At 52.8% G+C, this 23,945-nt stretch overlaps 1 protein-coding gene across 1 annotated transcript in view; it reads right to left on the bottom strand.

Annotated features, from left to right (window-relative positions):
* Nucleotides 1-23,672, bottom strand: part of CELF5 (CUGBP Elav-like family member 5) — a 51,153-nt gene extending 27,481 nt beyond the window's left edge. The window contains exons 1-2 of the mRNA XM_088838872.1: nucleotides 23,414-23,672; nucleotides 4,396-4,478 (exon numbers count right to left, since the gene is read on the bottom strand). Of these exons, the coding sequence (XP_088694998.1) occupies nucleotides 4,396-4,478; nucleotides 23,414-23,672 (342 nt within the window). The remainder of the gene's footprint in view (nucleotides 1-4,395; nucleotides 4,479-23,413) is intronic.
* Nucleotides 23,673-23,945: the final 273 nt, after the last annotated feature.

Raw genomic sequence — 23,945 nt, 5'->3', positions numbered from 1 at the left:
TTTCACTAAATGTGCAGTATTTTTCAAATTTTAAGAAAAAAATGCAAGCCAAGCCCCTCTGTCCCCAGGATCTCCTCTGAGCCTCCTCTTTATTTATCAAACATCTGCCCTCACCTTCAGGGCTTAGGGGACAGCTTACAGGAAACTCAACCAGAGAAACCACAGGTTCAAGGTCTGTGAAGCAGGGTGGGTGGAGCCATAGTGCTCACCCTCCTGGGTGACCTGGGACAAGTCTCCTCCTCTCTCACCACAGTCCCCTTGCCTGTCACATGGGACCAGAGCAGACCCAGGGCCCTGCTGACATGGCAACTGGATGAAGTGCCCCCAAAGTGCTGGGAGACAATGATAATACCAGGGAAACTGAGCCCTGAGAGGAGAAGAGGTGGCTTGAGTCCCCTAACCCCTCCTCAGCTGTGATCTGGTGTCAAAGAGAGACAGCCAAGTCCCCAACCTAAACGGATAATGACATTGCACCATGGTCCTGGGTCTAGAACATTCTAGGTCTGCACTGTCTAACGTGGTGGCTGATCTCTGATCTAGAACATTCTAGATTTTGCAGTGTTCAGGACGGTACCCTCTAGCCACATGTAGCCAGTGGAAGTTTAAATTTACATCTATTAAAATTAAATAACATTAAAAATTCAGTCCCTGAATCACACTCACCCCTTTTCAAAGACTCCGTAGCCAAACGGAGCAAGTGTCTACCCTACTGGACAGTGGAGATGGAACATCCAGTAAATTCTACTGGATGGTGATAGCCCAATATGGGGATGGGCAAACTACAGCCCTTTTCCGCACCCACCCCAGCCAGTTTTTGTCAATAAAGTTTTATTGGCACTTAGCCACACTCATTGTGATTGTTTTGTGCTTTCAACAGATGCAACAGAGGCTGTATGGCTGGCAAAGCTGAAAACATTTGTTCTCTGATCCTTTACAGAAAAGTCTAAAAACTGACTCCATTCTTGGAAAAGCTCTGAATAGGTTTACAACAACTTGAGCAAAAGAATCTACTTTTCAACTGTCAGTTTTATAAAATGCAACTCCACATTGAGCATCTCTGATAACCACTAAGTGTTCTGGTTGAGAGGGACTGAGGGTGTTCAAGACACACACCAGATTTTCAAACACTTAGGATGAAATAAAAAGAATGTGAACTATCTCATTAGTAAGTTTTACATGGGCCCTACTGACAGCCTCTTGATAGGATTTTGGAGACAGTGGGATAGAATAAAAGAAAGCATTAAAATTCATTTCACCTGTTTCTTTCTACTCTTTAAACGCTCCTCCTAGAAAAATCTAAATGCTGTATGTGGTATGCATTCTACATATTTCTCTTAGCACTGTTCTAGAACATTCACCAGCTCCTTATTCTCCTAAACAGGGTTCCTCAACTGCTGATTTGGGCCTGGATCATTTTCTGTTGTGGGGGGCTGTCCTGTGCACTGTTGGGTATGGAACAGCAGCCCTGGCCTCTACCCGCAAGATGCCATTGTCATGATCACAAATGTCCGCAGACATTGCCCAGTGTCTGGGGCAGTAAAGTTCCATTAGGTTCTTGTGCGTTCCCACACTCAGCTTGCCAGGCACACTCCTGCCTCCCTGTCTCAGTACGCTCCGTGCTCACACCACCCCCATCTGACACCACCCTCCCCATCACTCAAAACTAGGCTCCAATGCTTCCCCCTCCAGAAAGCTTCCCTGTTTACCCTCCATGAGATCATCACCACAGGTCACCTGGTTCTCCCTTGAGATGCAGTTCCCCAGTCACCCTTCCATCCAGCTATTCATTTTGTGGTCACCCCCTGCAGTGAAGTGAATGGCTGTCCTCCCCAAAAATGTGTCCAATACCTAACCCCTGCAATCTATGAGTGAGGCCTTATTTGGAAATGGTATCTTTATAGATGTAATTAAGTGACAGATCTGTGCACAAGGTCATCCTGGATTTAGGTGTCCAGGACTGGACTGGTGTCCTCATAAGAGAAAGGCAGTGGAGATGGCAGAGGTGGAGATATGGAGGAGAAGGCCACCTGACAACAGAGGCAGGAATTGGAAGGATTACAGGCCAAGGATCACCAGGGACCACAAGAAGCTGGGGCAGGGCAAGAGGAAGGGAGGAAAAACTGGTTCAAAGGGGATGCTGTGGGCAGTTTGAGCTCTGCTGAGTATGGGGTGCCTGAAGGAGTCACCAAGGGGCATCTTCTGTACACAGAACTGGTGAGAGAAGTGTAGCATCAGGCCTATTAAGTAGGTGCTTAATAAAAGGTTGCTGACTGGCTGGCAGGATAGATATGGATGAAAGAATTGGATTGTGCTAGGAGAGTGAGCAGAGAGAGGAGGACAAAGAGACCTGAGATGGGACTTCCCTGATGGTCCAGTTGCTAAGACTCCCTGCTTCCAATGCAGGGGTCCAGGTTCTATCCCTGATCAGGGAACTAGATCCCACATGCTGCAACTAAAGATCCTGCATGTTGCAACCAAATAAATAGATAAATACATAATTTTTTTTTTAAAAAAGATGCTGTGGCTTGCTCCTGGCTCCCTCTCAGATCACATACCCTGGGGGAAGCCAGTTGCCGTGCTGGGAGGTCCCTCAAGTAGCAAGCAATGGGGAGATGCCCACGGAGAGGAGCTGAGGCCTCCAGCCAATAGCCATGCAATGGACCAGATTTGCAGCCACAGTCAGCTCTGGCTGACAACTCCACTGCAACCTCAGGAGAGACCAGAAGCCAGAACCATGCAGCCAACTCTTGTCCCAGTTCCTGACCCCTGGCAGCAATGAGACAATGAATGCTGATTGTTTGAAGCCACTAAGTTAAGGAGTAATTTGTTATTTATTTTTATAAATAAAAATCTTGGCCACACAGTAAGGCATGCAGGATCCTAGTTCCTCAACCAGGGACCGAACCTGTGCCCCCTGAAGTGGAAGTGTGGAGTCTTAACCACTGGACCACCAGGGGAGTCCCTGGAGAGGAATTTGTGACACATCAGGAGCTAACTAATAGAATCCACAGAACTCCACTGTGCCCCTGGGTGCTACGGATGGACCTGCCCTCCAGTTTCCCGTTGGTTTGGGGAGGTGTTGGCAGAAGGTCCAAGTGAGGGAGAAGCGTGAATTCCAGATGGTGTTCACCTGCGCATATCCTATCCCCTCTCCTAGCATGTCCTTCCTCCTCATTTTTCAAGTCTCTTCTCAAATGCCACTCCTCAGTGAAGCCCTCAATGACCTCAACAGTTTCTTCCCTCTACCCCACTGCATTATACTCTTCTGGTGCTGAAGATCAGAGAGGCTGAGTTACTGGTTCATTGTCACATGGCAACCACAGGTGGAAACTAAACAAGGAGCCCGCTGATGTGGCCGCCATAGCGTATGCTCTCGCTTCTGCCACCTCATCTTTCAAACAGGGGCTCTTTGCTCTGCAAAGTGAGGTTGAGGCCACCCCCCCAAACCTCTGGATGCTTGCTCAGAGTTGAGTTAAACTCATGCCACAGCTTCTTGTTCCTGGCAGGCGAATCCCAGATTGTCCACTGTCAGCTGTGGCATCCATGCTCCCAGCAGGAATGGCAAGATGCCTCCCTGGCATCCTCTGAAGCCCCTTGATACTGAACAGTCTCTGAGATTTCTAGAGGGAAGGGCAACAACCCCTGCCCCCAAACTCAGGGAGTGGGGTGCTACCGATCTCACTGGAGACCTGGCTTGACAGGCTGAGGGGGACCTTCCATCCTTTCCTGGGGGCAGGGACCTCCTGCCCACCCAAAGAGGACTGCGCTGACAGGAGAGAACCAGCAGGCCCAGAGCCTGGGCCAGCCTCCCCTGGGGAGGAAATATCACATAAGGAGCCATAGCTTTACTTGCTCCATAAGGACAAGAGGAAAGAAAATCCCCTCCCTTCTTATGGTGAGAGGTAGGTAGTGTCCAGTCTCCTCCCTGAGGCCCAGAAGGCCCTGAACATCTGCCTCCATCACCTCCTTGCCCTCCCCTCCTCCCTCTCTCCTCCTCACTCTCTCTGCTCCAGGAACACGGCCCTACTGGCTGTTCCTCCAACACACCAGGCACCATCGTGCCCCTGGACCTTTGCCCCTGCTGTCCCTCTGCCTGCTAATGCTTCCTCATCCTCCAATGACACTCTCATGTGAAGTCACGTACCCTCGTGCAGTGTGCAACCTCCACAACCACACACAACCACCCTGACATGAAGTGTACAGCCTGGGATGCAGTTAACACAGAAGAAATGCCCATCCGGGTGATGATTTCTGCGTCTCTGCTCCATTCGTCTGTTTCTGAGTTCAGAAGCAGATGAGCTTCACAGCTGATCCCAGGAACGACCTTAGCCTTCCCCAAACTGACAGCACCCCCTCCATCTGCCCCTTCACTTCCAAGCAGCATCCAGCACTCACCCCGGGCAAGGTCTTCTGCTCGTGCAGGGCAGTCTGAGCTTTGATGGCAGAGTCCCTGGCACAGTAGGTGAGAAAGGCACAGCCTGGAGGGGAGAGAAATAGAGGGGTTAGGAGAAAAGGAGGCTGTGCACCCATGTCCACAGGAAGTTCCACTGTGAGCCACTCACAGGAGATCCGTGGAGGAGTCAGATCCACAGAGACAGAAAGTAGATGGTGGGGGCCAGGGGCTGGGGAAGGGGATGGGGAGGCAGTGTTTAGTGGGGACAGAGTTTCAGTTTGGGAAGATGAGAAAGTTCTGGAGATGGATGGTGGAGATGGTCGCACAACAATGGGAGTGTACTTAAAGCCACTAATTTCTGCACTTAGAAATGGTTAAAATGGCAAACTTTCTGTTACGTGTATTTCACCACAATTTTTAAAACTTAGGAAATAAAATAAGGAAAAATGATTAAGGTGGTAAATTTAAATTATGTGTATTTCACTATAATTTTAAAAATAGAGAAAAGGAGGCAACTCAGCTCTCCCTTCCCATACCCACACTTCCCAAAGGGTGAGACGGGAAAGGCAGAGAGGCGAACCAGCTGTTAATTAAATCTGTGGCTGATGCTAAAAAGCGGGGTGAGGTGAGGGGTGGGGGAAGGGGAAGCGGCAGAGCTGCTGCCCGAGGGAGGAGGATGGTGAGGGGCGCCGGCAGCCCCAAGGAACCAGAAGAGGACTCAGCACTGGAGTGAGAAGCACAGTGACTCTGCCACTAACCAACTCTGTGGCCTCGGATGGCCCGCTGCACCTGTGTTGGCGCCTCAGCTTTCCCCATCACAGCAGATGCTCGGAGGGTGCAGTGGAATGGACCAACCTAGATGCGGGGACGGGGTTAGAGGGGCGGGGCGTGGCGTCAAATGGAAGGACCAATCAGGAGAGGCAAGGGGCGGGGCCGGCTCTAAAGTGGTCCAGAGCCGGGGTGTGATTGGAAGACGTCCTGAGTGGGGGCAGGGGGTGCGAGGCACGAGCGCCATGGAGACAAGAAAGGTTGAAAGACAGAGACCGAAGAGAACTGAGCAGAGGGAGGCGCCCAGAGAAAGGCCAATGAGATTAAAGATATTTTAAAAGATTTTGTGGGGTGGGAGATGCAGGCAGGTTCTTCGGGATGGACACAGGGATCCGGGCCTCAGAGCTGGGTTTGCCTCTCCAACCCCAGGGGACCTCAGTTTCACTGACTGAAATGAGACCATCGTTGGCTGCTCTGATGGCTGTCGAGTCCTGGGTCCTCCACCCCCAGCTCCCTTCCCATGGTCTCTCAGCTTCCCCCGACGGGGACCCCCTGTGCAGAACCCCTGGGAACAGCTCTGGGGGCACCACTTTAGCCCCAGGCTGGAGTTAATTAAAGCTGCATCCTGCTGGGCTGCGCTCACTTCGCCGGCTGCTCCCACCAGCTGGGCCTGGTGGTGGGGAGGAGTCTCTGACCCAGGCCTGAGAGGTGCCCTGGGGCCCTGGGGAAGGGGCACCAGGCAGAGCTAAGGACAGCTTCTAACATTCTTTTTTTTTTTTAATTGTGTTGAGGATGTAAAATGGTGCGGCGGCTGTGGAGAACAGTTTGGCAGTTCCTCAAAAAAGTTAAACATAGAATTACCATATGATCCAGCAATTCCACTTCTGGGTATATATCCCCAAAGAATTGAAAGCAGGGACTCGAAAAGGTATTTGCACACTCGTGCTCATAGCAGCATTATTCAGGACAGCCAAAAGGTGGAAACAACCCAAATACCCATCAACAGATGAATGGATAACAAAACGCTGTCCATCTATACAAGGAACACAAAGAAAGGAGATTCTGACACCTGCTATAACATGAATGAACCCTGCAGACATGATGCTCAGTGAAATAAGCCAGACACAGAAAGACAAATACAGTATGATTCCACTCAAAGGAGGTCCTAGAGGAGTCAGATCCACAAAGAGAAGGAAGTAGATGGTGGGGCCAGGGGCTGCGGGAGGGGATAGGGAGTCAGTGTTTCATGGGGACAGAGTTTTGGTTTGGGAAGATGAGAAAGTTCTGAATGATGGGGATGGTTGCAAGACAATATGAATGTGCTCAGTGCCACTGAGCTGTGGACTTAGAAATGGTCAAGATGGCAGATTTTGCTATGCATATTTTACCAGAATAATGGGAGATATTACAAACACACCCTCTTTGTATATTGTATGTGCTTATCCTTTTTTGGTTATATTTAATGCCCATATCTTCTCCCAATACATGTCTTCCTGCCCCCTTTTTTTTTTTTAGTTTCTATTTTCTGAATTGAATCTCCAAGGTCTTCAAGGAACGCAGAGGCACTAAGAAAACAGCCATAATGCCTGAGAGACATTAGGCATGGCTGGAAAGAAATTGGGCGGTATAAAAGAGGGGCAAAGCCCTTTCTCCTTGGGTCTTTTCTTGCCTCTGGAGCCCTATATACAGAAGACAAAGTGTGTCGGCTCTAGGAGGGTAGGTATAACCCCTGAACAACCTTCTGCCAGCCTGTGGGTCTGTCTGGAAGGCTTGCAGCCAGATAGAGGGAAAAAAACAACCACCACCAAGAAAAAAGAAAAAAAAAAAAACAACCCCACGCGAGCTGCTGTCCCTGGTACTGAAATGTCTCCTTGTTTTCTTGGCCCTATCTCTTTCCAGCCTCTTAGCTTCTTTTTTTCTAACTGGTGAAAATGTGTCATATTTACCCATTTATTGATAAACAGAGCCTTGCATTTCAGTTTATATTAGGACTGAATTGTTTCCCCTTCTCCATCAACTCAACTCATTCCCCTAATCTCCAGGACCTCAGAACGTGATCTTATTTCGTTGCAGATATAACAGTTAAGGTGAGGTCATACTGGAAGTAGGGTGGACCCTAATCCAATAGGACTGGTACCCTTATAAAGGGGGGAAACTTTGATCCAGAGACAGGCACACAGGGAGAATGGCATGTGAGAATGAAGGCAGAAATCTGGATGATATATTGACAAGTAAAGAACAGCAAGGATTTCCAGCACCATTGGAAGCTGGGAGATTTGGATCAGATTTCCAGTCACAGCCTCAGAGGGAGCCAGCCCTGCCAACAACACCTTGATCTCAGACTTCTGGCCTCTAGGACTGTGAGAAAATACATTTCAGTTTTTTAAGCACATTATTTCGGCAGCCCTAACAAACAAATACAGTTCCCAATGAATACAGACCTTTAATGATTTTAATAAAGCTCCCTAGATTTTTTCTTTATTATTATTATTTGCCACACTGCACAGCATGTGGGATCTTAGTTCCCTGACTGGAGATCAAACTCAGGCCCCTTGCATTGGAAGTGTGGGGTCTTAAACACTTGACTACCAGGAAAGTCCCTAAAGCTCCCTAGTTTTTAATGCTAATAAGCTTATCCTCAATGTTGATTCATTTAATCCTCACAACAACCCCACAAAGGAGCTGTTAGCATTGTCCTCATTCTGCAGATGAGGGGTTGCGGTACCAAAAGGGGAAGTGACTTGCCCAGGGTCACACAGTGGAACATTAGAGGCACCATGAACTGTATGCTAACCACTTGGATACAAATACCTGGAATTTGTATCTTTTCTAAAAATTTCTCCCATGGTCTATGGGGAGGACCACAGGCCCTTGCCTTACGTTACCCTGAAAGGAACCTTAAAATAGTCTCACCTTTCTGAGATAATCTGGGGCTGGATCCAGTGGTGAAGAGGCCATGGAGCACGTTTCAGTTGGGGATTGGGGGTCTGGTTTGCTGTGTCCTAGTCCTAGAGTGGCCCTCCCAGGGAACTCTCAGCCCAGCCAATGCCCACACTGAGTGAGCCTCTTCTCAGAGATTCCAGCCCTGGTTACCCTCACCCCACACACCAGACTTGTCCACAATAAGAGTGTGTATGTTAGTCTCTCAGTCATGTCTGACTCTTTTGTGACCCCATGGACTGTAACCAATGAGGCTCCCCTGTCCATGAGATTTCCCAGACAAGAATACTGGAGTGGTTTGCCATTTCCTTCTCCAGGGAATCTTCCTAACCCAAGGATAGAACTGGGGTCTCCTGCATTGTAGACAGATTCTTTACCATCTGAGCCACTAGGGAAACCCCATGATAAGAGTAGGGCCAGGTACTCAGCAAAACAAACCCCAAGCCCCATGCTGGCCAAGCCAAGGGGTTCTATAGAGGTGGGGTGAGTCAAGAAGGCAGCCCCACCTCCAATTGCCCAAAGGGCTCAACCCTATGAGTTCCTTCACACCCACCCCTATTTTCAAATCTGGACAAAGGCTGACCTCTTGACATCCAAGGTGGAGCAGGGACTAATGCCGGGGCGGGGGGGGGGGGGGGGATCTTCGGGAAACAAGAGACTTCCTCAATGTATGAAAGTGGCCTACCAACTGATCCATCTCATCATGGTGCTTTTTGTAGGGAGGGAGCTCCCTGTCACTGCTGTTTAGGAAAGCAGCAGATCCCCAGAGAGGAAATTTCTTTCCTGGGAAATCCTGAGGATCCCTCCTCTCATCAAGATCCTCTGTTCTCTGCTCCAAGATCAGAGCTTTTGGGATTTCACGAATCAAAGTTGTAACAATGATAGTAATAACTGAAGTCCAGTGAGTGCCAAGCATCTTACAGGGACACCACTCATATGAACCCTTTGAACCCTCAGCCTAGCCCAAAATAATTGATACCATTCTATCTATCTTTCTCCTCATTTTAAGATGAAGAAACTGAAACACCAGACAGACATTGAGTTGTCTGCCTAAAGTCACACAGAGGTGGGATTTGAACCCCTGAAGTTTAACCCCAGTCCTAACCCTTCTGCACCACAATATCCCCCATTATTATAAGATAATGATAATAGTAGCAGTAAACAGCCAATTCACTGAGCCCTTAGGCCAGTCACTGTCCTGGGTACTTTACTTCACACCCCTCTTTTCTCTGCAGGAATCTTGTGGAGGGTGGATGTGATGCATAGTATGGAGGAATTGAGGTTCAGAGAGGTAAAGTGACTTGCCTATAACTGCACAGCAGGTAAGGGGTGGGGATGGAATTTGAAGCCAGGACTATCTGATGCCATGGGCTTCCCTCCCATCCACTGCACCTCTAGGGTTTTCTGGTCCCTGAAGTACAGAGTGGCAGAGGCACCCAATTCTACTATCTTCCATAAAACTCACTTCAAACCTTTCATACTCCAAGACAAAGGTGGCCTTAAGTGTTTCCATGAAAAGACTCTTGTGGGCCATGGACAATCTAGACACCAATTGTTTGATGCATGAATAAACTGAATCATTAGTGATACAGGCTTCCCCAAAGTGGAGCCCCAGGGTGACCACACAGAGCCTTCAATGGTGGGAAGAAGAGTGTCCACCTTATAGATGAGGAGACTGAGGTTCCCAGTGGCCCAGGTCATCCACAGAAATGACAGGGCTTAAGCCCATACCTGCATGACCCATGACAAAGGGCTCTTCCCCCAGCCCACAAGGATGCTCCTCTCTCCAGCCCTGGAGATGCTCCTCTCTGAGAAAGGGAGCAGAAGTGGCCATGGTCCCTCCACGGCAAGAGGTCTCTGTTCAGCTGGGCTCTGGGGACAACACTTTGACTGATGGGTGATGCTAAGGCTCCCAGGCTGGGTAGAGACAGAGATGGACACACCTCCCTGTGTGTCATCAGCCTGGAAGACTGAGTGAGGGATATGGGGCTGGGGGAAGCCCAGAAGATGAGGAGCATCTCAGGCACTCAATAGTGATACCCCTAGAAAAGATACATCCACTCCAGGAACCTGTGAATGGGACCTGATCTGGAAAAAGTGTCTTTGCAGATGTAATCAAGGATCTTGACATGAGGTCATTTTGGACAACCAGGTGGCCCCCAATCCAATGCCAAGCATCCTTATTCGAAACAAAAGAGGAGAGACAGACGGAAGGACAGGGGAAGATGAAAGCAGAGACTGGACAGATGCAGACACAAGCCAAGGGATGTGTGGAGCCTCCAGAAGCTGGAAGAGGCCAGAAGGACCCTCCCTGAGCCTCCAGAGGTAGCAGAGCTTTGATCTCAGACTTCTGCCCTTCAGGGCTGAGAATCTGTGGTCATTTGTAATGGCCTCCACCCCCGCAAACCAGCACAGATGGGAACCCAGGAGGAGAAGTGGTTTGGAAGGAAGATGTGGAACCCAGTTTGGGCCCTGCTGAATCTGAGGGTTTGCAGGTCTTTAAGAAAGGACCCTCCAGGACTGACTAAAAAAAAACCCCAAGTGGCCCAGGAAGATGTAACAGCTGTGCACATGGAGCCAAGATCTGCTGAAGCCCCTCCGCCATCATCCCTGGAGTTTCACACTACTTTTATCCTCATGTTACAGGTGAGCAAACCCGTGCCCAGAGATACTGAGCCGCTTTCTTGATGTCACACAGCAAGTCGGAAACAAACCCTGCTACTAAAGGCAAACTGGAGGTGGCTAAACGGATTCTGAGTCCCAGAAAATTCCACAGCACTGGGAATGGCTTAGGTCTTGGGAGCTTAATACACTGATATAATGAACTAAAAAAAAATTGTTTTAAAGATGAAAACAGGGAATCCCCTGTAAGTCCAGTGGTTAAGACTCTGTGCTCTCACTGTGGAGGGCCTGGGTTCAATCCCTAGTCAGGGAACTAAGATTCCACAAGCCATGCAGTGCAACCAAGAAACATACAAAACAAACAAAACCCCACCACAAAATAAACTCAAAAAATAAATAAAAGGAAAGACAATTATTTTCCTTTTTACTATTCATAGCTCTCATGTTCAGGCATAAGTCTGGGATTTTTGTCACTTCCCAGGGAGCTTGACAAGTCTAGGGACTGATCCCGATGGACACTGGTGGTGTTTCTGTCTGCACCCTGACCCCAGATACACCCCACACCTGGCCTCTCGCTGACCTGCCTTTGAACTTGCCATTTCCTTGGTCCACACATCCTCACCCTCATCTTTACCTGACTCATTTCTCCTCAACCTGCAGGTCCCAGCTGAGTCACTCTTCCTCCAGGAGATCTCCCCATCCCCGACTGATGCTGGGGCAGGAGGGTCGGCGACAGGTAGTGTCCATGTCACTGATGTGTCCCCAGTGCTCAGCGTTGGGCCCAATACACAGCCCGCGCCCGGTAAGAATCTGGCCACTGTACATGGTCTCCATCCTTGTCCAGCCCCATCTGGGCTGCTCATTGCTCCTCCCCACTGGTCGCCGGCTCCGCCCTCGTCCCCACATTCTGTCCTCCCCAGAGCAGCCACGAGAGGGAGCCTGTGAGCGCCTGAGTCAGGCCCCGCCCCTCCACTGCCCACAGCCCTCCAGGGTTCCCACCTCCCTGGGGGAAAAGCCCAAGCCCTTCCACAATGCCCTGCACAACTAGCTTCTTCCTCTCCCCCTCGCTCACTATGCTCCAGACACACAGGCCTCTTGACTGTTCCTCCACACACCAGGGATGGTCCTGCCCCAGGGTCTTTGCACGAGCTGTTCTGGGATGTATTTTCCCTCTGATCTCTGCACGGTTTACTCTCTTACTTACTTAAGGTCTTGGCTCAAATGTCACCTCCCCCAGTGAAACCTCCTTGGAGCACTCCGTTTCAAATGACAGTCCTCAAACATGCCCCTCCCATCCCGTTCTATATTTTCCAATGCCCTTAGAACTATCTCAAATGTCACTTTTTTTTCCCTCTTGTTTCTCCCCTACTGAAATGTCACTCCAAGAGGATGGGGGTGGGGTGGGGGGGTTGTTCAGTTTTGGGTCCCTAGTACCTAAATAGTGTCAGGCATACAGTCAGTTCAGTTCAGTTCAGTTCAGTCGCTCAGTCGTGTCGCGACCCCATGAATCACAGCACGCCAGGCCTCCCTCTCCATCACCAACTCCCGGAGTTCACTCAAACTCATGTCCACAGAGTCGGTGATGCCATCAGCCATCTCATTCTCTGTCGTCCCCTTCTCCTCCTGCCCCCAACCTTTACTAGCATCAGAGTCTTTTCCAGTGAGTCAACTCGTCGCATGAGGTGGCCAAAGTATTGCAGTGTCAGCTTTAGCATCAGTCCTTCCAATGAACACCCAGGATCGATCTCCTTTAGAATGGACTGGTTGGATCTCCTTGCAGTCCAAGGGACTCTCAAGAGTCTTCTCCAGCACCACAGTTCAAAAGCATCAATTCTTCGGCACTCAGCTTTCTTCACAGTCCAACTCTCACATCCATTCATGACCACGGGAAAAACCATAGCCTTGACTAGACAGACCTTTGTTGGCAAAGTGATGTCTCTGCTTTTTAATATACTATCAAGGTTGGTCATAACTTTCCTTCCAAGGAGTAAGCGTCTTTTAATTTCATGGCTGCAATCAGCATCTGCAGTGATTTTGGAGCCCAAAAAAATAAAGTCTGACACTGTTTCCACTGTTTTTCCATCTATTTCCCATTAAGTGATGGGACCAGACGCCATGATCTTTGTTTTCTGATCACATGGACCACAGCCGAATGTGGTCCACTGGAGAAGGGAATGGCAAACCACTTCAGTATACTTGCCTTGAGAACCCCATGAACAGTATCAAAGGGCTAAATGATAGGCTACTGAATGAGGAATTCCCCAGGTCGGTAGGTGCCCAGTATGCTACTGGAGATCAGTGGAGAAATAACTCTAGAAGGAATAAAGGGATGGAGCAAAAGCAAAACCAATACCCAGTTGTGGATGTGACCGGTGATAGAAGCAAGGTCCGGTGCTGTAAAGAGCAATATTGCATAGGAACCTGGAATGTTAGGTCCATGAATCAAGGCAAATTGGAAGTGGTCAAACAGGAGATGGCAAGAGTGAACATCGACATTCTAGGAATCAGTGAATTAAAAGGCATACAGTCGGTATGCTCAGTAAATACTGACTGCAAAATGAATGATTTTGCTTCCAAGATGACCTGCTAATATCAAGACCACCTTGTGGGCAATGACCCCATTTGATGTGTTTTCCTGCCTCCCTCCCCAACCACGCCCAGCACAGGGTCAGTCGGTATTTCCCAACTACTGATCATGCACCAGGTGTGCTGGGAAAACAGAGGCAGGAAAGACAACCTGTTTCATTTCTCTCTGATCACCAACATCTACCCTCCCCAGCTATAACCAACTGTGCAAACCCCTCATCTCAAGCCCTTTTGATCCCACCCCCTCACCACACACTGACATCCCTGATTCTAGTTCTTTAAATTCAGCTCTAATCTGGTGACTAAAGATGGGATCTAACCCTGCCCAATGCCTTCCTGCTGTGTGCTCTAGGGCCAGCCACTTAACCTCTCTGAGCCGCCACTTTCTCATCCATAAAATCACAACATCATCCATTCAGCACTATAGGCGGCACTCCCTGCTGCTGTGGGGCCGCCTCTCCACCACCCCTGCCCCTGGCCACCCTCTCCACCTACCCTCTATCCTCTCATCCTGAAGCTGCCCCCATTCAACTGGGAACAGAGGGGCTGATGGACCCCTCCCCCATTCACTGTCCCTTCCTCCACTTATAGACTGATTGGCTCCTGTCCAGGAGGGCAAGACCTAGGACCCAGGGCTCATGCTTCTTCAGGCACACTGTTCTAGCCTGACCTCCTATCTCTCTGGCTGCTGCACCTTAGCCTCTGTTGCTCCCTCCTCCTCTGTCTCCACATTACAAACAGGGCTTCTCAGGGTTCATCTGGACCTATGACTTTCTGCCTGCACCCATGTCGACCCTTCCCATGGATTTAGTCACCATTGCTGCACCAGTGGTTACTCCATCTGGGCACCCACCCATCCATCCACCCATTCACCTGTCCATCCATCCATTCACTTAACCACCTGTCCACCCACCCATCCACTTGTCCATCCATCCATTCATCTGTCCATCCATCCACCAACCAGCTGCCTGTCCAACCAGGTATCCACCTGTCCATCCACCATTCACTGGTCCCTCCACCTCATCCACACATCCATTCATCCATCTATCCATCCTTATATCTGTCCATCCATTCACCCATCCATCTACCCATTCATTTATCATCCATTCATGTATCCATCCATCCTTCACCCATTCATCCATCCACCCACACATCAAGCCATCTCTCCATCCACCCATACATTCATGCATCCAGCCATCCACCCGCTGAGTTTCAGGCACTCACTGTTCTGGGCACTGGAGACATAGCAGTGAACACAAAAGGCAAAAATACCTCATCTTAATAGGGCTTCTAGTCTACTGGGAGGAGAGAAACACAAATAAAATAAACAAACTCTACGGTACATCAGAAGTTTTCATTTTCACAGAGGACAAAAAATGGAAGCAGGAAAGAGGGATGTGGAGTGTTGGAGAGTGGCTAAGATTATAAATCAGGTCTGCAGGGTGACCTCACTGAGAAGGTGGGGTTTACAGAGGATAAGGGAGGAAGTGTGGTTCAGACAGTGGGCACAGCCTGTGCAAAGGCCCTGGGGCAGGACCCTTCCTGGTGTACTGAAGGAACAGCAAGGAGCCTGTGCATCTGGAGCAGACTGAGAGAGGGAAAGAGAGGGAGGAGGGGAGGGGAGGTCATAAAGGGCCTTGTGGGCTGTGGGGAGGACTTGGGGTTTTACCCTCAGGTGGGGGGGAGCCCTGGAGGACTGTGAGCAGAGCGGGGGTGAGGCCTGACTCAGGAGCTCACAGGGAGAAGTTCAGACTGTGGTGGGTGAGGGTGGGAGCTGGGAGATCAGGGGAGACGAGACTAAGCTAGTCCAGGGGGTGGTAATGGGGTGGACAGAGGAGTAGGGAGGCATGAGTGGACTGGAGAGGTTTAGAAGGCAGAGCCATCAGGAGGGAGGGATAGGGCAGCAGAGGTGTGAGACAGGGAGAGTCAGGGTGACTCCAAGGCCCTGTTCCAACACACTTGTCTCCATGACACCACGCTGACCACCAACTGCTCAGGCTGGAACGTTAGTGTGATCCTAGATCAGGATCCCCCTCGGCACTGCTGCCATCCAGGCTAGGTCATCCTCTGTGTGTGCGGGGCGCGGGTGCTATCCTGGGCACTGTGGGGATGGAGCAGTATCCCTGGCCCCACCCAAAGCCAGGAAGTCATGACCACCACAGATATCCCCAGACGTTGCCCAGTGTTCCCTGGTTAAGGATCGCCCTGGGTGAGGCCCACTTCACCAGATCCCTCCCTATCGGATCCCACCAAGAGATGACGATTAGACTTTTTAAATCACTACACATGACCGCTCTTAGGACTGCTCAGTGTCCTGTCCACTTTCTCACAGAGCATCTCGCTCCTCTTGGTCACACGGTAGGTCTGATTCACTCAAAGGTGGCACATAGCAGGGACTCAAAAAAAAAAAGAAAAACCAGTTGAGAGAAGGGGTGGGTAAGTAGGTGAATAAACAGGGGTAGCTCTAGGTGACGACAAGTCCCTTCCAGCACAGACACTGCTGTGATGAACTTGTGTGTCCGTGGGGAGGAGCTCTCCCCTCTCTGAGCCTGCACTTCCCACATATATCACGTTGCTCTGGAGACCCCTAGCTGGGATGGGAATGACTCCTCGGGTCCCTCCTCCTAGCAGAGGGTAGGGACAAGGATGTAGTGAGTGCCCTTTTCACCTCTCCGGTGTGGGGAACTCCACCCCCAAAGGCTGCTGGGGAAGCAAGAGGACTGGTGAAGCAGCTCACACAATCCACCCTCACGCACCTCCAGGCAACTTGCCACCTTCCAGAAGCCCCTCAGAGGAGCTGAGCTCAACTGTGGTGGCAGAAATGTCCAGCCACGTTCTGGGACATTTTGTACCTTAGTTTCCCCACCTCAAAAACAGAGGACCAGAGTTCACTTTCCCCAGATTCAGAGCTCTCTAAGGGACCTTGACCTTCCCCTACCCTCAGCCCTCCACGGCTCCCACCAACCTACCTGTAAAAGCTCAAAGTCCCCTCCCTGCCTTTCCCTCCTCTCTCTCTCCTGCTGGCTCACTATGCTCCAACCACATTCTCCCATCACTGCAAACTTATTCTGACCTCAGGACCTTTGCACATGCCATGTCCACTTCCTGAAATGCCTTTCTCTTGGCTTTAGAACAACAGCTTTTTCATCTGCCACGCAGGGCTCATCCCAGATGTCACCTCCTGACATCTTTGGTCACCCGCAGTAAGTTGTCAGCCTTCAACACACATCACTCTTTACTTCCTCCATAGCAACTTGCTCCTACCCAAGTCTTACCTGTTTGCTCATTTAGTGTCAATCCCTCTTCTCCCCCAGACTGATTTGTGTCCTCCCAAACCAGGCACAATACCTGGCACACCCCAGAGACTGGACAGACAGTTGTTAACTGTCTGGCTACCTGACCATTTATTAACACCAATGATGTGCAAGACGCTATTGACAGGGATTGCATTAACCCTGTCATTACTAGGATTCTACAAACTAATGCTAATTCTTACAACTACTCTGTAAGAGAACTCTCGATACGCCTTCTCTTTTACAAGTGAGGATGTTAAGGCTCAGGAAAGATAAGGCGGTTTGTCCAAGATCACACAGAAATGAAAAGCAGAGTCAGGAATAGAAACAAAGCCTCTTGGGCTGCAAAGCTGATGGCCATTCCCATTCACCTGGTGGGGAGGAAGGTGGTAAATGTTGAGGAGGCATCCAGCCACCCATCCACTCACCTGTCCACTCACCCACCTCCCATGCATCCATCCATTTCTCCATCCTCCTGCCCACCCAGCCACTCACCTGGTCCATTCCTCTATGCTTCCATTCCTCCATTCTCCACCACCTGTCTACCAGCCATCTTTCCATCTATCTATCCATCCACCCATTCATCCACCTAGATATCTATCAGTCCATTCAGCCTTTCATCCACCTACCCACTCTTGCATCCAGCAATCCACTTATCCACCCACCTAGGCACCACCATCCATCCATTCATGCCTGCAGCCAGCCCCATATCCTCTCTTGGCCAGGCCACCCCCTCCGCACCCAAGCGCCCTGCACCCTCTCATCCTCTCCTTCCCCTAGGCCTTGGTTCATGCACGTGCTCCACTTCAAAACAGTGAACAGGACACGGTCCCTCCCTCACAGAGCTTACATGTCAGTGATCATCACCATGACCCCAGATCAACAGGACTGTTGCTAGGTCAATGTCCTCCAAACCCAGCAGCCCCTCCCTCTGGCCCTGGTCACCTTCAATCCAAGGAGAACGAGCAGCCCTGGATGGCTTTCACCTTGAGTCTACACCCCCACAATCACACCTCTTTCTCTGCTCCCCTTATTTCTCTTCCAAGGTGGGTCACGCCTCAGGCTGGGAGGTGTGACACCTAACTATATTGCTGTGCGACTTGGGTGTGGGTGTCGCCTGTCTCTGAGCCCCAATTCCTTGTCTATCCATGTGTGGGGGGGAACCTGGGTCTCTAAGAACCATCGTGACCTAAGCCTGTGTCTGTTTATTTGTGTCCCTTTCATCCCACAGTGTCAGTCTCACCCCAAGGGGAAGCTTCTGTGGTACCCACCCAGCTGTGTGGGAAGTGTGTCTATCACAAATAAGGCCGGGAGGCTGGAAGGAGGCTGACGGCAACAAAGACAATTAACAGGACATGAAACTTTCTTTCCACACAGGTCTGGGATCCTCCTCTGCTCTAAATTCTTCCATGGCTCCCCAGTGTCCTCAGTAAAGATCCAAGTTCAGTCCAGCGTAAGAGACCCTTCAGGGCTGAGTCCATGACTTCAAGGTGGACTCCCTGGCCTCAGCTACCATGCCTCACCGAATTCCTCCTTGACTCCAGCTGTGCTCCTTCACGCCTCCAGGCCTTTGCAAACCCAGTTCCCTCTGCCCACATCCCCGAGGACAGAGACATTCACCTGGCTGACTCACTGCTGTGTTTCACATCCGCCATAGGGCTCAGAACACAGAAAGTGCTTCTGGGAATAAATACATGAAATACTTTCTCCACCTGGCAAGTTCCTATTCACCCTTCAAAGCCCCAGCTCTAATCCCCCTCCTCCACCCAGCTGGATTCCCTATCCAGTTCTCTCAACACTGAATCCCTTTCCTTTGAAACACCCTGACCATTCCAGCTGTAGGTGCCAATGTGTAGCTCTGCTCATTAGGGGGGTCTCAGATCTCTCTTGCCTCGTACAAGGCTACAGAAGGCTTTCAGGAAGTGTTGGCTAAATGAATGAGTGTGGTCCTTCGGAGTGCTCCTAATGGCCACGGTCCCATCAGCCAATATCAGGGTTTAAAGAGAGAGCAAATGTCATCAAAAGGGAACCATGGGGCTCCCAGGACCCTCTGCTGTTTCCCACCAAGGCAAAACTCCATCCACTTCCAACCTGGAGGGTCTTTGCACATGCTCTGCCAGGATCACCTTTTCCCATTAACAGATCCTTCAGGTCTCAGCTTAGTAGCATAACAAGCATAGGCTCTGCGCCCAGCCCTGTTCAAGAGCTTTAACCACTATTCTGGCCCTCGTCTCCCTTAACTCTCCTCAAGAGGGGAGACCCCACTGGTCTCACGACTCTTTTACAGATGACAACACTGAGCCTTGAAGAGTTGAAGGCAGATGCCCAAGTTTCCATAGCCGAGAAGATGCAGAGAAACCAGACATCCTAACTGCTCTCCCTTATCAACTGCCTCCTCCAGGAAGCCCTCCTGGTCTCCACTCCTGCAGCGGCTGGGGCCTCCTCTGGGTTGTCCCTGCGGATGTGCGTCCACCATCTCAGCCCTGACATCAGTGCCTTGGAACTTCCGGTTTCTCACTGTGTGCCCTGCCCTCCCCCCTCCCCCGCCACACACACACCACCACCAAATGGGATCTGGGGGTGGGAGGAGTCTGGGAGAGGATTTTTCTCTATTTTGCCCGACACTGTATCCCGGGTCTGGAAGAAACAGTGGTTCTATTAGTAGGTGGCTTCACAGCCTGTTGACTCCATCATGCCCCCCAGGAATTCTTGTTTGCCTGGACTCAGACCCGCACACAACAGGCGCTCAACCAAATGCACTCTGTCTAACGGAAGGCAGAAACGATGTCATGGTCACCCATAAGGCCCCCAGGGCCTCATAAAAGCCTGTTAACCCCCTGAGGATGGAGTGGTTGGGGAAACTGAGGCATGGAGGGAGGCGTGCCCAGCTCGAAGCGACACAGTCAGCCCTGGTTGCTTGCCCCCCATCCCCTCCCTGCCCACTCGCCGCTGTCCCCTCCCTCCGTCTCTCCCCACCCGGCAGCGCCTGCCGGCCGCCTAGCCAGCCGTCTCCCTGGGGCTGGCACGTCACACACGGAATTTCATGCCTGGAGCTCGGCGTGCTCCAGCCTCTCCCCCCACCCGCCGTCACCCCCCAACCGCCAGCCGAGCAGCTGGTGCTCCCATGGAAACTGCAGGCCCCCACCCGGCCCCCACACCCTCACCGGCCCCCTTCACAACCTCCGCTTTAAGACAAATATTGTCATTAACATGCAAATGCATATACGATTACCATAAAGGGGGCCGCGCGGCGGCGGCGGACGAAGCGATCGCGGGCGCCTGCCCCGGGCAGGGCGGGTATTAATATTCAAGCCGATCGCGCGAGAGAGGGCCCAAGACACACCAAGCACCTGGGAGGAAGGGAGGGCACGTGCACCCAGCCCTCTCCGAGGGAGGGTCCCAGAGGGGGGCCGTCCCCCCAGCAGGTGGCTGGAGGGGGCGATGACTGGACCCTGATCAGTGGGAGCCCCCCTAATTCCCGGCCTGAGGCCCTGGCTGGGCTGGGGGCACCAGGCAAGGTCTTTCTCAGGATGAGGCGCAGATCTGAGTGTGGGGAAGCGGTCTCGCGGCCTCCCTGCCCCCCCAGCCCTCTCCCCAGCTCCCGCCTTCTCTCTGCCTTCCCCTGTGGGGGGAGGCTCCGTCAGTCTCCACCCCGCTGTGTCTCTGTGTATCTCTCTCCTCTGCTCTTGCCATGTCTCTCCGCCTCTGTCTCTGTCTCCATCTCTCTATCTTAAAAACAAAAACAGCCAGCACCCACGGGTCTGCCCTCTTCCAGAGAAACCTCCACTCCTCCCCTGCCTTTCTCTTGTTCCCAGCAGGGAGGTCCCCTGCACAGACCCTTAGGAATGGGGGTGCCCCCACCTCACCCTGGCCGTGGCTGTCAGATGTCATAGCCCCGCCCCCTCCCTTCCCCTCCCCAACACCACCCCTGGGGAGAGGGGGGGTCCCGCCTGGGCTTGTCACTCCTTCATCCCACAGATACACTTCTGCTTCTTTGGCCTGGGTGGGAGACAGGTGTGTGACAGCTGGGTGAGCTGCAGCTCTGGTCAGTCCTTGGGACCCAGTATTTGCCCCTGCAGCCTCAGTTTCCCTTCCACATGAAAGGCACAGATGCTCACAAGCCCGTGGGAGTCACAATCCCATCAGCAGCGATCAACCAGGCCTCCCAGTGTGAAAATTAAGGGTGAGACAGTGATCATGGGAATAATGCAGTACTGGATGTCTGTTCTCCTGCTGGGTGCAGGGGCCACGGGGACCACAATTGGTGTTCTCAGCTCCCCTGGTGCCCAGCCTCCAGGGGCCCCCAAGGCTCTCTGGGGATTTCTCTCCACAACCTGAGGTCCACACTCCCACCCCTGGGCTCTCAGCCAGCACCCTCAGTAGGCACCCTGCACCCTGCAGGTTCCCCAGAAACAAAACCAGATGAGCGTTCGCAGGAGGTGCCTGGACCTCCCCACCATGCCACAACTCCCCACCCATCATTCCACTTCCCTTTGGCTGAGGCCCAGAGAGGGACAGCCACTGGCCAGAAGTCACACAGCTAAGCGCCCCCACAACAGACCTCCAGCCCAGCTTCTGGCCCCTGAGACAACTCCTACCTTCAACACCCCCTCAACTCCCTCCCACAGATAAGGTCCTACCAGGCCCGGCACAGGTGGGATAAGGAGGAGCCTCCATTGGTATTCTGAGGGTACTGGGATGGGCAGGTGGATATGGGGAGAAGGCCCTCCACCCCATTACCCCCAGGCCCTATATCTGGGGCTCCAACCTGCCTAGGGCTCCTGCAAAGTGGATGTCACGGACACCCAGCTTCTTAATTTTCACCCTCCAAGGAAAGACTGCAAATGGGAAACACCCTGAGGCACCCCCAGTCCTAACATTCTCCAGCCAGAAAAAAAAAAACCCACATTCATGAGACCCTGTTCTGTTGACAACAGGTAAACTGAGGCTCTCAGGTCAGTGAAAATCCAGCCACAGTCTCTCCCTTACCCTTCCATGCTGTGGGGGTGGTTGGGTTCTCCAGGAGAGATTTAAAAATGAGAAAAGAGGGGAGGATCACCGGGTGGCTCCATCTCCCCACGCCCCATCTGTCTCCGAGACCCAGAGCTCACCAGCAGCCTTTCATTCAATGTTTGGCTGGGGAGGGGGTGCACGTGGACACCACCTCCATCAGAATCTTTCTAGAAATGAGCCCTTCGGACACACCAGGGGTTCGTGTTGTGGAAAAACCCCTCACACAGCCGTGGACCCCTCAGCCTGACTCATGGGTGAGCACAAGCCCTTTGCCCTCCTAAGCCACAGGGAGCGGTTAGATTTTCCAGGCCCAGTTTTCTTTTTTGGTGATGGTTGGGTTTGAAAGAGATGGGGGATGGGAGGAGCTGCTTTTCTCCCCCGGGGTACCAGCTGGAGGGGCTAGGTGAAGTGGCAGGCCTGGACTCCAACCCACCAGGTCCTCCCTATGGCCTGTCCCAACCCCCATTCACTGATTCATTCACTTGCTCATTATTCATTCATTCATTCACTCAACAAACACGTATTCATGCTTACCATGCCTGCCACACAGAGAGGAAGCAGGGATGAGTGCAGTCTGAAATAGGTCACGGGCCCTGATCCAACCCCGAGGCCCCTCCAGGGTCTCACCGAGGCTGTCAGCACAAAGTCTTCACCGTTCCCACCCCCCAGTCCCCATCCCCTGCCAGGAGAACTGCCAGGGCCACCCCAATCCAGACACTGTGCCGTGATCTGAGCCCAGGGCTGGAGTCACAGTCCCCAGCACCCCCTCTCAGCATGCCAACAGAGAATCAGGTGGCAGGGAGGCAGGCAGGCCTTCCCACCCGACTTGCCTCCTCTGCTGGGCTCACAGGTCGCCCACACCTCCCCGTCCACCCCAGGATCTGGGCTCTGCCAGATGGACAGTCCAGGCTCATCGTCTTTGGCCTCAGCCCTCAACACACTGCTAACAGGCTTGGCCAGTTTTAACTTGAGCCAAAGGTGGAGGCGGCAGTCTGGGCCCGGAGGGGGCGGTGGGGGGGGGCATACAGAAATGGAGGGGGAATGCTGATCCAAACAGAGAGGGTGGGCATGGGGGGGAGGGCACATGGTAACCTTTGAACCACCCAAGAGGCCGGTGCTCCCCCTGACTGGCTTAGCTGCCTGCACCCCCACCCCGTCACCCGCTTTCTTTGTAGTTACCGATTAGCCCGAGATCCTGAGCATCCGTGTTCCCCGCGGCCGGCTGGACCTGCCCCGCCGGCCTGGCTTTGTGAAAATGACCAAGGCAATGAAATCCAGTGGTGCAAACTTCCCCGACGGGGCCTGGGGAGGCCGAATGAATGGGGGGTGGTGTGCACAGGGAGGGGTGGCAGTGTTTAGGCAGCTTCCCAGCAAAGGGGCAAGAAGCAGTGGGTGAGGGAGGGAGGAAGGGGTGGGGGTCTAGAGGGAATGAGAAGGAGAAGGAGAGAGGGAAGGATGCTGGGGGGGGGGGAGGATGGGAGGTAGGGGGAGATGAGAGAGGAGAGAAAAGGGAAGAGAAGAGAGAGAGGGAGAGGGAGAGAATGCCGGAAGGTGGGGAGGGAGGGAGTGGGGGCGGAGGAGGAGAGGGGCCAGCTCGGATCTGTCAGCTGCACCCCCAGAGGGGGAAGGAGGGGGTGCGTAGAACGGGGTTGGGGGGGAAGAAATGATGCCGTGGCAGAGGCAAGCGGAGGGAGGAGGTGAGGAGAGGAAGGTTGGTGGCGGGGAGAAGATGCCGGAAGGTGGGGTGGGGAGGCCGAGGGAGGAGAGGAGAGGGGAGGGGAGCGAGCCGGGCGCCCACCTTTGTGCATGCCCGTGTAGGGGTCTTTGAGCACCGTGAGCTCATAGATGCGGCCGAACTGCTCGAAGAGTGGCTTGAGGTCCTTCTCGTCCAGGTTGCGCGGGATCTGGCCCACGAAGAGCTTGATGGCGTCCAGGTCCTTCGTGCCGTCGGGCTGCCCCCCGGGGGGCTCGGGCCCGCTGCTGCCCACGGGCGAGGGCCGCGGCTGCAGGAGCTGCTGCTGCTGCCGGCGCGCCTCGCTCTCCGTCAGGCGGGCCATGGCGGGCGAAGGCGGGCGGCGGGCGCGGGACCGAGCCGGCGGCGGCGGCGGCGGCGGCGGCGGGCGGCGGGCGGACTCGCAGCTGGAGCGACGGACACCGCCTCCCGCCGGGTCCCCGCGCCCTCCTCCCTCCTCCGCGCGCCCGCTCGCGCCAGCATCAGGACCACAAAAGGGCGGCTCCGCAGCGGCCCCTGGCGGCCAGAGCGCGCCGCGCCGCGCCGGCGCCCCCGCGCGCCTCGTCTGTCCCGAATCGCACTCGGAGCACCCTGCATC

Source organism: Moschus berezovskii, chromosome 8 (assembly GCF_049115385.1).
Source record: "Moschus berezovskii isolate FMDL1 chromosome 8, NW_MosBer_1.0, whole genome shotgun sequence".
Taxonomy (NCBI): Eukaryota; Metazoa; Chordata; class Mammalia; order Artiodactyla; family Moschidae; genus Moschus; species Moschus berezovskii.
This window is presented reverse-complemented; position numbering and strand designations above follow the sequence as displayed.